Genomic DNA, 13,374 nt, shown 5'->3' with positions numbered 1-13,374 from the left:
CAATCTGAATCTCAAGGATTGCCTTGCCTAGTCTTGAAAAGTACATGTGTGTATGAAGACGCGGTACCAACAGGGGTCGATGATCATGGTAAAAAAAGCGAATGTGGTATAAACTGACAGAAAGTCCATCGGAGAAGATGAAGATCAGGTGTGAAGCCAATAGACAATGGTGATTATTTTAAGGAAGTAGTTATTTTAAGCCAAACCAGTGGCTTAACCAGGTAGTTTTGTTGCCTAAACCTAACCAAGTAAACTCTGGTTTGCTCCTAATAAACCCTTAATTCACCAAGTTGAATGTGAAAATAACAGGAAAGGAGAAAGAGTGAGTCTGACACAACAGAGAAGCAGTTAAAACAAAAACATCAGCATGTAGAGCAGGAATATTTTCACATTTAATGCGTAAAATTGAGGATTTATTTCGAACAAACCACACATGGTGATTGTTGGAACAGTGACAAGACAAACCAAAATGTTTTTGGTGAGTTTTAATGAAGTTTGTTCCATTACGACAAAATTACGGTTTCTGCAAATGGAGTTTGGTGGCTTCGGCTGTTTCTGGTTGTACAAAAAGGATCTTATTCCTTTAATAAAAGGTCTGTCTCTGGAGGAATCATTGTAATCATGTCTTCAGACTTTTAAAATCTGAGTCTGTCAGAGGCAAAAGCAAGCACTTAAAGAGATGATGGCCGCAGCGATTACACTGAAGGCTGTTTTGCGGCTGCCAGCTGCAGTAGTCTTAAAAAAAGTAGTCCCCATAAGTCACTTAGATACAAAAACGTGGGAAAATAGGGTTCAGTTTGAAAAAAAAGCCAACTTACCCGTAAAAGAATCATCTCTGGATATAAAATTGAAATATTTTTTGACAAAAAAATCATCCTGCATCAGTGTGTCGGACCATACAACCCAGTTTACTTGCCACGATCAGATGCTCTCTCTCTACAGCTGCTGAGAAATGTTGATCACGGCCTGTCAGGTCGCACCTGTCTGGTTTGACGTCGCCACTGAAGTCTGCAAGAAACCGAGCAAGTCTACTGGAAATTATTCGTTTGACACCGTGGCTGTGATTGTGTTACAGACTCAAATCAAGCGTGAGCCTGTCACTGGCTTGTGAATATTTTAGGTTTAGTGACGGCTTATTCAAATAATCAGCAGGGTTCCTGACAACCCCCCACAACAACTCTGCTGTCAAGTCCTCTGCGCTCCAAACGTTTAAAGTTACAGATTTCGGATTGAAGAGAATCTGAATGCAGTTTGTACAAAGATTTAATAATCTCTAACTTTTACATTTCACTCACAAAAGCATAAAAGTTGGATTGCAGGAAGGAGAAGCAGACAAACTGGAAACAAAAATGTGCTATGACAACAACTTTACATTAACCTCACACGGTGGAAGATGCAGAATTCAGATGATCATCAAACTGTAGCTCAGAGCTATAACGCCCTGATCCCCAATTCTCCAAGACCCCGAGACTGATAACGTATGCAACGAGTGCCAAGAAGTGGGAAGTGAGAGCTGAGGTAAGAGGTAGAAGAGATATGACAGAAAAGAAAGCAGAGAAGAAAGGCATGGCAGAGGAGATTCACAGGGGAGAAGGGAACATAAGGATGTTCTTGCTGGTAGTGTTGACTTTTCAGCTTGCAGAGATGTGAAACCTGACTGGAGTGGAAATGTCACCGTGCTGCCGGGGAGACGGGAAGTGGGCTCGCTGTGAAGATGACCTGCAGTTCATTTATTGGACCTCATACTCTCCACAGGCTTTGAATAGCTCTCTCCTCTGTCTGTCTTTGTTATCATGTCCCTGCCCTGACTTTCATTGGGCTCAGTGTTCCCTTACAAAATATGTCATAAGCAATAAAACTATCATTGGTTTTGTCGTGAAATATTACATGGTTAAAAAAGCAATTTCATTATTCGTTATCAGTACAATAGAGTGCTGTGGGGATGAGGCATTTTTGTAGGCTAACCTAAAAGTTAGCATCACCCTGGTTCCCTTGACAAAAATTCCATTTTTCCATTTGATTTTGGATTAATGCAGAAAATAACACCTGTGGCTGACATCAAGTTCATGATCTTTACATGTTTAGTTCAGCAATGAGCTCCTGAATAACCATTTTTATGTTTTTGGAAACAAGTAAATGCAATCACTAGAAGCCAAAAGCTAACGGTAGCGCATAAATAAACTACACCAGTGTCGAATGACTTCAGTGTGACCTCTGCTAGGCTTCCTACGACAAGTTTGGAAAGTTTTGAGTTTTTTAAAAGTTTGCAAGCTAACGACAACCTCTGGAGTCTCATTCAGCCACTTGTCAGCAACCGCCTCTTTGAAGACGTATGAAAGCTTCAAAATTCAGGAGTAGGGTATTGACTTTCGTATAATATAAAACGTTAAGTACCTGCCTAATTCCAGTTGCTAGTAGCTCCTTCAAATTTCGCTACATTTTTTATTTTATTTTCACTGTTATGTTCTCTGCTTCGTTGTTGAAACACGTATTGCCCAAAATCAATAAATAAATCAGTTTTGGAAAGAAAGCACAGGTTTTGGATTAAGAGCAGCAGACTATGAGACAATCGCTGCCCACGGCATCTATCGACCTTCCAACCTGACCGGCCGGACCGCCGTAGGCAGGAGAGGATAAGAGACTAATCCAGCTTGGATTAAAGTCTGCTCCTGGCTAATGTCTGGTCGCAGAAATGGGATGGTCATGACCGTTGTGCACACGTTTACAGAGACCTGTCTCCACCACAACATCTCGTATGAGGCTGTTGCACTCTTTGTCCAGACTGTGTTTCGAGCTGACAGCGCCGGACTACAGGACTACAGGACTACAGCGGGACAAGGAGAGATGGACTCTGTGTTTACGTCATTGATGCTTGGTGCTCAAACACAGTTGACGGACAGTGTTTACCTGTTGTCTAACTTTTAATATGAAGATGCAGACCACATTACCATCACCATCTTGTTGCAGCTGTTTACATTCACTCAAATTTAAAACATGCTCTACAGAATTATTTCCTGGGTGTATACGTGTTAATAAATAGTAACAATATGTTCTGTGTTTGTGGCATTGTAGAATCACAAACCTCTATTTCGTTATGCAGCCCTGTGTTGTATAATGACATGTAAATCACCTTGAACCTCGACTTCAAGACAGAGAAACTGGAAGTGCAAAAATGTTTTAGGACTCATTCCTACAGCATTTTTTAAATGCTGTCAAAGCAAAACTAAAAAGTCAATTGAGGCAGTGAAGTATCTCATGTGTTGCTGGTTCTCTTTTGTTTTCACTTCACTCTCCTACAGGAAATTGATTTTTAGAAAATCACTGAAGCTTTATGTTCAGAATGAAAGTGAAAGTGAAAAGTAACATGGATCAATGCAAAGAGAGTGACGATGAAACAAACCATTAAAGAAAGTCACATCTTTCCGTTCGGTATCTCAGTTGCAAAAGTCAGGAAAAAATGTAATTTTTCAGACCAAAGTTGAATGTATAACAAATCTCATATGTAAAAGAGAAATTCCAGTAATGAAGAGTTTTCTTTGTCTTTGTTGTTTCTTTGTTCTCCCTCTCACTTTCCCAGATGACAAGAACCCGTGTCATCTAGCCGAAGCTCCGGGTCCCTGTCGAGGGCTGGTGACGCGCTACTTCTTCGACAGCAGGAATCAGCAGTGCAGGCAGTTCTTTTACGGCGGCTGCTTCGGCAATGCTAACAACTTCAGGAGCATGGCGGAGTGCCAGGCCAAGTGTCTGAACCCAGGTGGGCCGGGTTGAACTTTTGTCCTTTTTTCAGTAAAGGGTGACAGCCAAGCAGCTCAGACAGCATGGTTCTATTCAGAAATACAAATTAAGTCTGGATGGGTATATTGTGTTCTGCAGGCGTGAATGCTAGAAAGATGCCGTCATTTGATGGGAAATTGACGAAAAAAGCCGTTCAGGCCACAGAAGGGTCACCGCATCTACATTTCAGCCTTACAAGTCAGCTGAAGATTTGTAACTGAAGTGTGACATTTCATTGTGAGCTTTTCTAATTTGGCCAGACAGAAATAATTACTTTTCTCGGCTTTGACCTCAAAGCATGGTGTAATTTATATAACTCTGGGTTCATAGACAGCCATGGTGCAGCAGATCACAGCTGGTGCACAACAAATGAAAACTCATTTCAGCCCGGCGACAAATCAAAATAGTTCTAGCTCCGAAAATTAACTTTCTGATGAATTCTGGTTGACCATGAAATCACGCTCTACCTTGATTTAGCATTTAAATCGTTTTTAAGTGACCAAAGCACACTCAATTACGCTAGACTTAGGCAGGACTTAGAAGTCGTTTAGATATTGAAATTGTCAAGGAAAATAACGAGCAAGTGCCTCAACTGTGACCAATTCTGCCAACAGCCCGTGTTGTGCTGAAAAATCAATTGGAAAAGCTTTTATTAATGGATAACAGTTTCAGATAGATGACTCTGTCCACTTTTATTACTGGATTATATCTGTTTGCAGACCAACGCCCTTTACAGTCCAATACTAATGAAATTAAACTGACATTAATTATGATTGATGACTGGGATTAATGAGATCTGTTCTAAATATAGGCTGACGGAAAATGTGCTTTGGACAGCTGGAGACGCTCTGATCTCATGTTTCTGTTTATTTTTTGTCAAAATAGCAAAACCAACGAAGGCACCAGAGGTCCACACACAGTCCGCAAGAAGATTCATGGCTTTGCAGCCCACCATTGTCGCTGGTAAGACTGAATGCAACCACACTGTACCTGTACTTCAAGTTTGATTCATATGTTAATGTTCTGTTGTCATTGTTATTTTAAAATCACTCATTAGATCGAACGTTTGTGTTGAATGGTTCAACATTTTGGGAAATATTACTTGATTTTTTCTGAACGGGAGATGAGAATATGTGCACCATGTTTGTGTGTTAAAGGAACAGTTCACCCCAAAATCAAAAATACACATGTTTTACTCTGTATTGCCATCTATCCATCTAGATTGTTTGGCATTAGTTTCCAAGTTTTTGAGGTATCAGCCGAAAAGATGTGTACAATAGAACTAGGTGGCACTCAAAGCGCCAAAAATACATTTGACAACACATAAAACCATGGGGAACAAATCAGGGAATTGGAGGTCTGGGGAACAGACACAGGAAGGCAGGAGACGCAGGACAAAAACAGACAAACCAACGAAGAGAAAGGGAAAAACACAGACTTAAATATTACACAAGGGCGAATGAACACATGAAACACAGGCATACACAGAAAAATGGTGGGAAAACAGACAAAGACAGGAAGAGGAAAATAAAACCCAAAAACTCAAACCATTAACCATTTTCTTTCTATCTACTACAACTGCAACACGTAATCTAAACTGGTCCATCAGTAGATTCATGCTTCCTTCTGCATGATGATACAGTTGGTGGGTGTACGAAACTGCTAATGGCAAGGTTATTTTGATAAGCATTTTTGATTTTGGGGTGAACTGTCCCTTTAAGTATGGAGCAAGAGGCAGGATGCAATTAGCCTAGCTTAGCATAAAGACTTAGCATAAAGAAAACGGATACCCTCGCTCTGTCAAAAAAAGAAAAAAGTTCCCAGAATCTTGTCGTGAGAGTGAGATTGTCAGGAAACTCAGTGGAGAAAGTGCTCGAGTTTTCAGTTTTTATGCTAAGCTAAGCTAATCACCTCCGTGTTCCAGTTCTGTTCTTAAGACAAAGACATGAGAGTGGTTTTGATCTTTTCATTTCACTCTGGGAAAGAAAGCAATGAAGCACATTAACCAAGATGTTGAAGTGCTCTTTAAAATGACTGATCTCGGTGTATGATGTGTTTGTTTCTCAGGGGAACAGACTGTAAGCCTGAGTCAACCTCAGGTGCAAACGAACGACACTAATCAACCAAGAGGTAAGACAGTATGACTTACATTGTGTTCAGACAGCGATGTGGCACGATTGCATTTAAAGTCAATGGAAAAGCACAAGCGGACGAGAATAAACACATATTTCTCAGGTGGAGACACTTGAGACAACACGAGTTGACATTTTTTTTGCATATCCCAAGGCTTTATGAATGTAGTGTCACTTGTACAGAGACAAGTGGAAAACAGGGCGAGATGGGAGGAAAAATAACATAAACAACAGAAGTTCTCAGTGTGTTCTGAGATCAGTAGGGAATGGGGAATCACGGTGCATTTTGGGTCAGCGCTGCTGTTTTTTGGAGGATAGCGAACCCAGCTGTCATGTATTATCTACCTATAAAAACCAAAGAGTGCTGAAGCATCTTCATGATGACTACTGTGTCATCTATAGGGACAAAAGATGGGTTTTTAGTCGGGTTTTGAAAGTATGAAAAGGGGGGTGATTGAATTGTTTGTGGCAAACTATTCCACAGCTTAGGGCCAATAACTGAAAATGCTCTATCACTTTTGGATTTTAGCTTGATGCAAGGAATGGAGAGCAGGGGTCAGCAGATCTGAGGGGTCAAGAGGTGGAGTAGGGGAGTCCATGCTAGTCCATGCAGTGCTTTAAAAACAAATGTAAAAAAATGAAAATCAATCCTGTATTTCAGTGGTAGCCAATGAAGAGAGGCCAGTACAGGGGGGATATGGTCTCTTCTCCTGTAATCACACATTTAGTCTATTTGTCCTCAGGTTCTGCACTCACAGCAACTCAATATGATCTTTTTTTTGATTGTTTGTTTGTTGTGTGATTGGCTGTTTACTGACAAAGTTAAAACCAAAGTTCTTGAACATTATGTTTGTTGAGATTTCTAATTTTATCCCTTGACAACACTGTGCATATCATTAGGTTAAGTTAAGGCAAAAACCAACCTGGTTAAGATTAGGAAAAGAACATATTTGAGCTTAAAATACGTGCTTTGGTCGCAAAAAACATGGCTGGTCCAGAGGTCTCCTTAAAAACTACAAACACAGCTGAAGATGTCCCAAATTCCCGTCAAAAATGTGCAGTAACTGCCATCATTTTATCATGGCGACTAACGAGCTAGATGGGTGATTTGCTGTTGATGATCTCACATTCCCATTCCCTGAGCTGCCACACTGACCACACACACGGTCGGTGCCTATAGTACTTGCTAGCTCACAGCTAACATCTGTACAGTTGGAACGTTAGCTGCTTCGGGCAATGAATCACAGACAGTGCAAACAGTCCTATGATGATGATGCAAGACAAAAATGAGCTTTGCTATCCGTCTGAACAAACTATAAAAGGAACTTTTTCAGTCTGAACAACAACATCAGAGATTGCTTAGTTCAGAAATCTTCATCAGTGAGGAAAATAAATTGCCACTAATATTTTTATTCTCTTTCAAGATGAGAAAACAGCTCACATAAATGCAGACAGCGAGGCACAAAGCCAGAGGAAGTTAATTCATCGCAGACATCACAGAGCCCCAGACATTTGGGATAGATTAACTGTTGTAATTAAATCAATCAGCCTGTCCTCAGAGTGGAGACCAGTGCACGCTGAATTATGAATTCCGCTTAAACCTCAAAGTAAGCAAATCCAGTTCATTTATTAAATCTGTGTAAGCTGCCAATAATGTAACTGTAATAAAATGAAATACAACGTCCAAGGTGCAGTGATGCATCGACGCTGGACAGCTTGCAAGATTGCTTCTGTTGTGGAAGGCAAAGTACAGAAACTGAGTGTATCAGTGGCTCCTTCTCACAGCCCATTCGTCACGTATCCCAATTACTAATTTTATGTGTATTAGGAGCGAGGGGGGGCATATATCACGGTTGTCGTGTACCGAGGCTCTTTTGTGCTGCAGTTGGAGAGCACAGGGAGACCCTGGCCTGCTTCCCTAAACTCATTCAAGGAGTTATAATTTCAAGAATTCAATTTCACTCATGTCAGAAAATACAGAGAGTGAAAGATTCAGGATGAGTGAACCACACTGGCACCGCCTTCTCATAAATCTACTTCTTTAAAATGTATTTCAGCGATTAGATCTACAGCATATGGCATCAATATCTCTTAGTGGCATCAAAGTGAAACTCCTTAGAGCAACAATCAATTATTCAGATCTGAAATTAGACAGATTTTGAGGAGGATGTATAGTAAAGATTCATGTTAGATATAAATACCAGGTGATAAACAGCTTTCACTGATGATGGGAGTATTTGGAAAGTCACAAAAGCATTTTTTAGATTGGCCTGCATCACTGTACCGAGCTTATGTTGCAAAACAGAAACCAAAGACTGACATCTTGTGGTTATAAGATGATGTACACTTAGAGATTCAGTGGGCGGTGCTGTGATGTGTATGGATAGAGGAGCATAAATCCAAACATGCCAATAGTGCACACAATAACACAGCAATGAGTTAATGGTGGATACTTCAGTAAGAGTACTAATACCATACTGTGAAAATACTCAACTATGAGTAAGTTGCATTCAAAACCTTACTTAGAAAATGTAAAAATATAGGTATTATCAGCACTTACAGTATGAAAACTCCTCGTGCAGTAAAATGTTCCCTGTCAGTGTTTTACTATATCTTTTATTGATTAATATTCCTGCTGCATTAATGTATGTGTCATTTTACTGCTGTAGATGTTTAACTACGTTATATACTGTTAACTAGTTTAATCTACAGCAATGCATCATGAGCTATAAGATCGTCAGTGACACCTTTAATAACCATCACTGATAAATGGTACATTTATAGGGTTATTAAAATTTAATGAGCAGCTATTTCACTGTTAATAAAATGCTTTATGAACCATTTATTAAGCGATTGTTGATGTTAATATAGATCAGATACCACTTTACAACGGCCAGCCAGATAATTATAGATGAGCTACACGTTATTCGTTAATTATTATAAACCTCAGCTGCAACTTTGCAATGAACAGTTGCCCAGTAAATGGGTTATAAAGCATTGAATTGTATGTTAACAGTGAAAATAAGTATGAATAAAAGTTTGTGTAAAAAATGTCACTATTGATGTCAAAAATCAACCCTATCAGTATTCATCGACAACTTCGTCACATTTAATCCGTCCCTTTGTCCCATTCGACCCCCAACAAATGAAGTAATAATGAGGGAAATATTGGAGTCATGCTGTTTGAAATCAGTGTGGGAAAGATCAGTCATGATCGCTAACAAGCTTTTTCCCTCCGACTCGACTGCACGGCCGCGTTTCTCTCCATGAAGAAAGCTGCGGAATAAATCAAAGCGGATAGCTCGCAGGGCCCCGTGGGAGGCTGCGATAACAACTCTCTCTTCTTCAAATCTGTCAATTTAAGTGCGATAGCCTGCAGACACCGGACGCAATCTATTCCGTAGTCGGACTGAAGTATAACCGTATGTGGATATGAACCCATGTGGAGTTAAAACATATAAATGAACAATATAAATCTGTTTTTCTTTTTTTGCTGTATCATCCTCTGAAATGGAAACATCACTTAAAGGATGGGTTTAAAGGATCCTGTACATCATTGTGGGTCTAGGCTAATTGTTTTCACACTGACTGATATTGAATCTAACTGTGTTTTACAGAGTTCAATCCTACCAATCTGTGCTTCAGTCCTGTGGAACGGGGAACATGTCAGGGTGAAGAGAGGAGGTTCGCGTTCAACCCCAAGACCAAGAGATGCCAGGTGTTTTCCTACAGCGGCTGCGGGGGCAACGACAACAACTTCACACACCGGAGGGACTGCATCATGAAGTGCATTAGACGGAGAAAGGGTATGGTTATGATAATCATTTCAAAAATGCATGTGTCCATTGTAGTGATTAAATAACAAGATTAGTATTCACTAGTAGCATTGTTTAAATCACCAGAATAAATGTTGCTGATGTATGTTTCTGCAAATCATGGATATATTAAAACTTTGCGTTTCTTTAAGTTCAATTTTAAATGTTATGTTATGACAACACTGAACTTAAGAGCCACTTGGTTAGGGTTAGAAAAGATCATGTTTAGGACAACATGTTCTCAGTCCCAACTCGTCAGACATGGCAGCTCGGTCTGTGGTCCTGAAGCTTCAAACTATAAAGCTTCACCTACCAAAGTCTCCACAGTCAAGTTACCGATAACTTATAAGCAACATCCGCGTAGACTTTCAAAATAAAGGCTCCATGGTTCAAGTAAGCAACAAAATGCAATCTACAGGGTCCAGTTATACTTTCAAAATAAAGCACGCTGTTCAACAGTTCACACAGTATGAAATATTGTATGACTTTTGGACTGGGTAGGTTAGGGTTAGACAGAAAAATACTTGGTGACAGTTAGGAAACTAACTAATGAAAGTTTTGTAAGTGACATATGTGACATCAGTTACCTCATTTACATAATTCACTGACATAAATTAAAAACAAATCACTCTGGCTCTTGGTCACAAACAGGATCTGGTCCACCTAACCACTCCGAGTACCCCCTGACCCAGACATTCTTGCTCTTTACTACTACACTGGAGGGGTGCTTCAGGAAGTAACCCCGGATGGACACTAGAGTGTTGGGCTAATGACCAGGCAGCTGTTTTTTTACGCATTGGGAGTGAGAACAGGCTGGTTTTGGCATAAAATACCTGGTTTTCTTGCCTGGAAAATTTCCCGTGTCTCACTGAAAAGTGGTTTTAAACTTACAAATGTTGAAATGCAGTCTTGAACAGTGACCTCTGGCTTGGCAGCCGTGTCGTCTCGCTGTAACACCACCACCAGCACTTACACCTCCTAACGTGAAAGTCAGCACACAAACATGTAATGCGAATGTCACATATCCGTGTTTTGCAGAAACATAAACTGCCAACATTTTATTTTGGTGACTGTAAAAGTAAAATTATTTCAACTGTAGCTTTAAAACTGTGTCGCTCTGTTGTGTTGCAGCTCACGGGAAGAGGATGATCAGAATAAGGAAGAAAAACATCGACAACATCGTCGGCCCTGCGTCAGATCTGTGGAGATGAATGTATTTATGTCCATATTTTATTTTTAAGCTCAACTCATATCTACTGTAGCGCTTGTGTACTTGTAAAAACAATCATTTTAAGTCTACCTGAATTAGCTCTGTTGTGACTGAAAGCAATTATAATCACATTATTTCAATATATCTCACTGACAAAAACACATTGTTTTGCTGATGATGTCTCACACAGCAGATCTGTGTTTGAACATTTCACTGTAATTTTTTATGGGAAACACCAAAGCTAGATAAATGCCTCTGCGTCATATTTACCCTGTGTGTGTGTGTGTACAGTAACTGATGCTTCTCTACAATGATTTTGGTGCAGCTCCACTGTTGTTAATCAATGTGAACAATAGTATTTGCAGATTAAACCGGTGGATGAGCCTTATTCTCGGCTCATCTTCTCCAGCTAACACATTAATCAAGATGACCTCACAGCTGTAAAATCAATGTGAACAAGACAACGACTGATTTATTTTTGTCAGATTTAAACATGAACACTTGTTTTATTTTAATCAATGTTGTGCCGTTTTTGTAAAATCCCAGTTGCAGCCCTGCGGGTGTTGTTAGCGAGGAGGAACAGCAGGAGGCAGTGTTGTGTAAAGAAAGAGTTTGTCAGCGTTCGTCCTGCTCGGCTGCTCAGTATCAGCTTTACTGTCTTGTTTTATAACCATGGCTGTAATGTACTGGACTGTAGGAGTTTATATAATAAACTTCAATGATATTCTTCTCTTTCCTCTGGTTTTTATTTCCCACCGGTCTTTGAGACAAGTTCAAGGTTTTTCCACAGAAAAAAGCACAACAAAGAAAGAAAAAAAAGACAGTAAAACACATTGGAATTATATGATAAGAGCGATCTCATAGTTTCTATAGGCTGTATGAATTATATAAAGCATTTTCATTACTTATTCATCACACGAGAACTGGTCAGCAGTGCATCAAACACCCCTCCTCCACCCGTGGCGAGACAGCTGAGCAGCTTCACAACAACAATCAATGAAAATGACAAGATAAACAATTTTTGTTAATATTAATTTGTTAAAATGTCAAAAAATGAAACGCAACTGTGTCAAGCGTCCCGTAAACATATCTGTGCAGCTACACTGAGGACATACCCTGTGTGTATCCAGTAATTTTTGCAACTCGATGTACTGAAATATGAATTACATCCATCTGATACATTTCAAAAAGTAAGTGACTCAGCCTTCCCCTGCCATTCAACTTCTGGCTTTATGGAGAAATCTTTTCAGTAGTGTTCAGATCCTTACGGTGGTAAGTAAATGGTAAACAATACAATAGAAACAATGAAAGCTGCAACAGTAAATATTTCTCTATCAACATCATGTGCGATGTGAAAGGTGTCACAAACCTACAGAGAGTTATGACATGTCGAATGAGTAGACATTTCAAGTGTCTCTCAGCTCATTGTTTTGTTTTTTCTGGGCCACAGCTTTGTTCTGCTGCAGGAAGCTGCTTTCACTGAAGAAGATCTGGCAGCGTACAGCAGACAGACAAAGTTAACATCTGGACATGGTGGAGCGTTTAGCAGCCACATACTTCCCTCAGGAGATGATGGTGGTTAAAAGGAGGGTGTATATGGACACAGTCATCAGCTGGAGAGAAATACGACTCTGCTATTGTTGTTCCAGAGCGTCTGCGCTGGAGACTTCTGCCAGCTAATTAGCACCCAGCTAACTTGAATAGAAATAAAATGATTTAATCTTGCGGCTCTTCTAGACTTTCCAAATGTTATTGGACTGAATAGCTCAGATTGTGATAGAGCATCATGTGCCGTTGCAATTACACGGTTTGGCCCAAGCCCCGGGAACAGCACCAGGCTTTGAAGCCAGTTTTCGTAGTGGCCAAACTGTGTAATTGCATTTTCACGTGATGAACTGCGGCCCAAAGAGACTTTTTCCCATAAGCTAACACTGTGAAAGAAGGGTCTGTAAAACGGTGGATACGTTTTTTTGAGCGTCACATCCCCCACAAAATGACTCGGTTTTGCATTGTCCTCAAATAATTTTATCCCCATTCAAGTTAGCCGGGCACCAAACCGGAAGTTAGTCGGCTCGGTGGGCGGAAGTCTCTAGTGCGCACGCTCTTTGGGCCCCACAACACAGAAGATCGGGGTATTTTTAGCGCCGGGAAATCGAGACATTTTGGTTTCATGCGCCACCGACAATGAACGGCGCTCTGTCTCCGTGGCTGTGTCCAGGTTTTAACGTAATGTCCACTACAAAAGTTGACTTCAAAGCCTGGCGCTCCTCCTGGGGGCCAAAAATCCCAAAACTAAAAGTCTTATTTATGTCGTAAGAAGGTGAAATTCTGTCTACGGCCCTGCTTTTTCTCCATCACCCACTACAGGACTACTAATGTGGGCCAGCAGCTGGAAAAATGACAAGATCATGAAAAAATGTACCCTCTTAGTGAGACACTTCAT

The 13,374-nt window shown here is 40.3% G+C and overlaps 1 protein-coding gene across 1 annotated transcript in view; it reads left to right on the top strand.

Moving 5' to 3' along the window:
* Positions 1-11,658, top strand: part of tfpia (tissue factor pathway inhibitor a) — a 44,112-nt gene extending 32,454 nt beyond the window's left edge. Inside the window, exons 3-7 of the mRNA XM_073473217.1 lie at positions 3,578-3,754; positions 4,660-4,737; positions 5,842-5,904; positions 9,524-9,712; positions 10,853-11,658. Of these exons, the coding sequence (XP_073329318.1) occupies positions 3,578-3,754; positions 4,660-4,737; positions 5,842-5,904; positions 9,524-9,712; positions 10,853-10,932 (587 nt within the window). The 3' untranslated portion in view covers positions 10,933-11,658. The remainder of the gene's footprint in view (positions 1-3,577; positions 3,755-4,659; positions 4,738-5,841; positions 5,905-9,523; positions 9,713-10,852) is intronic.
* Positions 11,659-13,374: the final 1,716 nt, after the last annotated feature.

Source organism: Pagrus major, chromosome 9 (assembly GCF_040436345.1).
Source record: "Pagrus major chromosome 9, Pma_NU_1.0".
Taxonomy (NCBI): Eukaryota; Metazoa; Chordata; class Actinopteri; order Spariformes; family Sparidae; genus Pagrus; species Pagrus major.
This window is presented reverse-complemented; position numbering and strand designations above follow the sequence as displayed.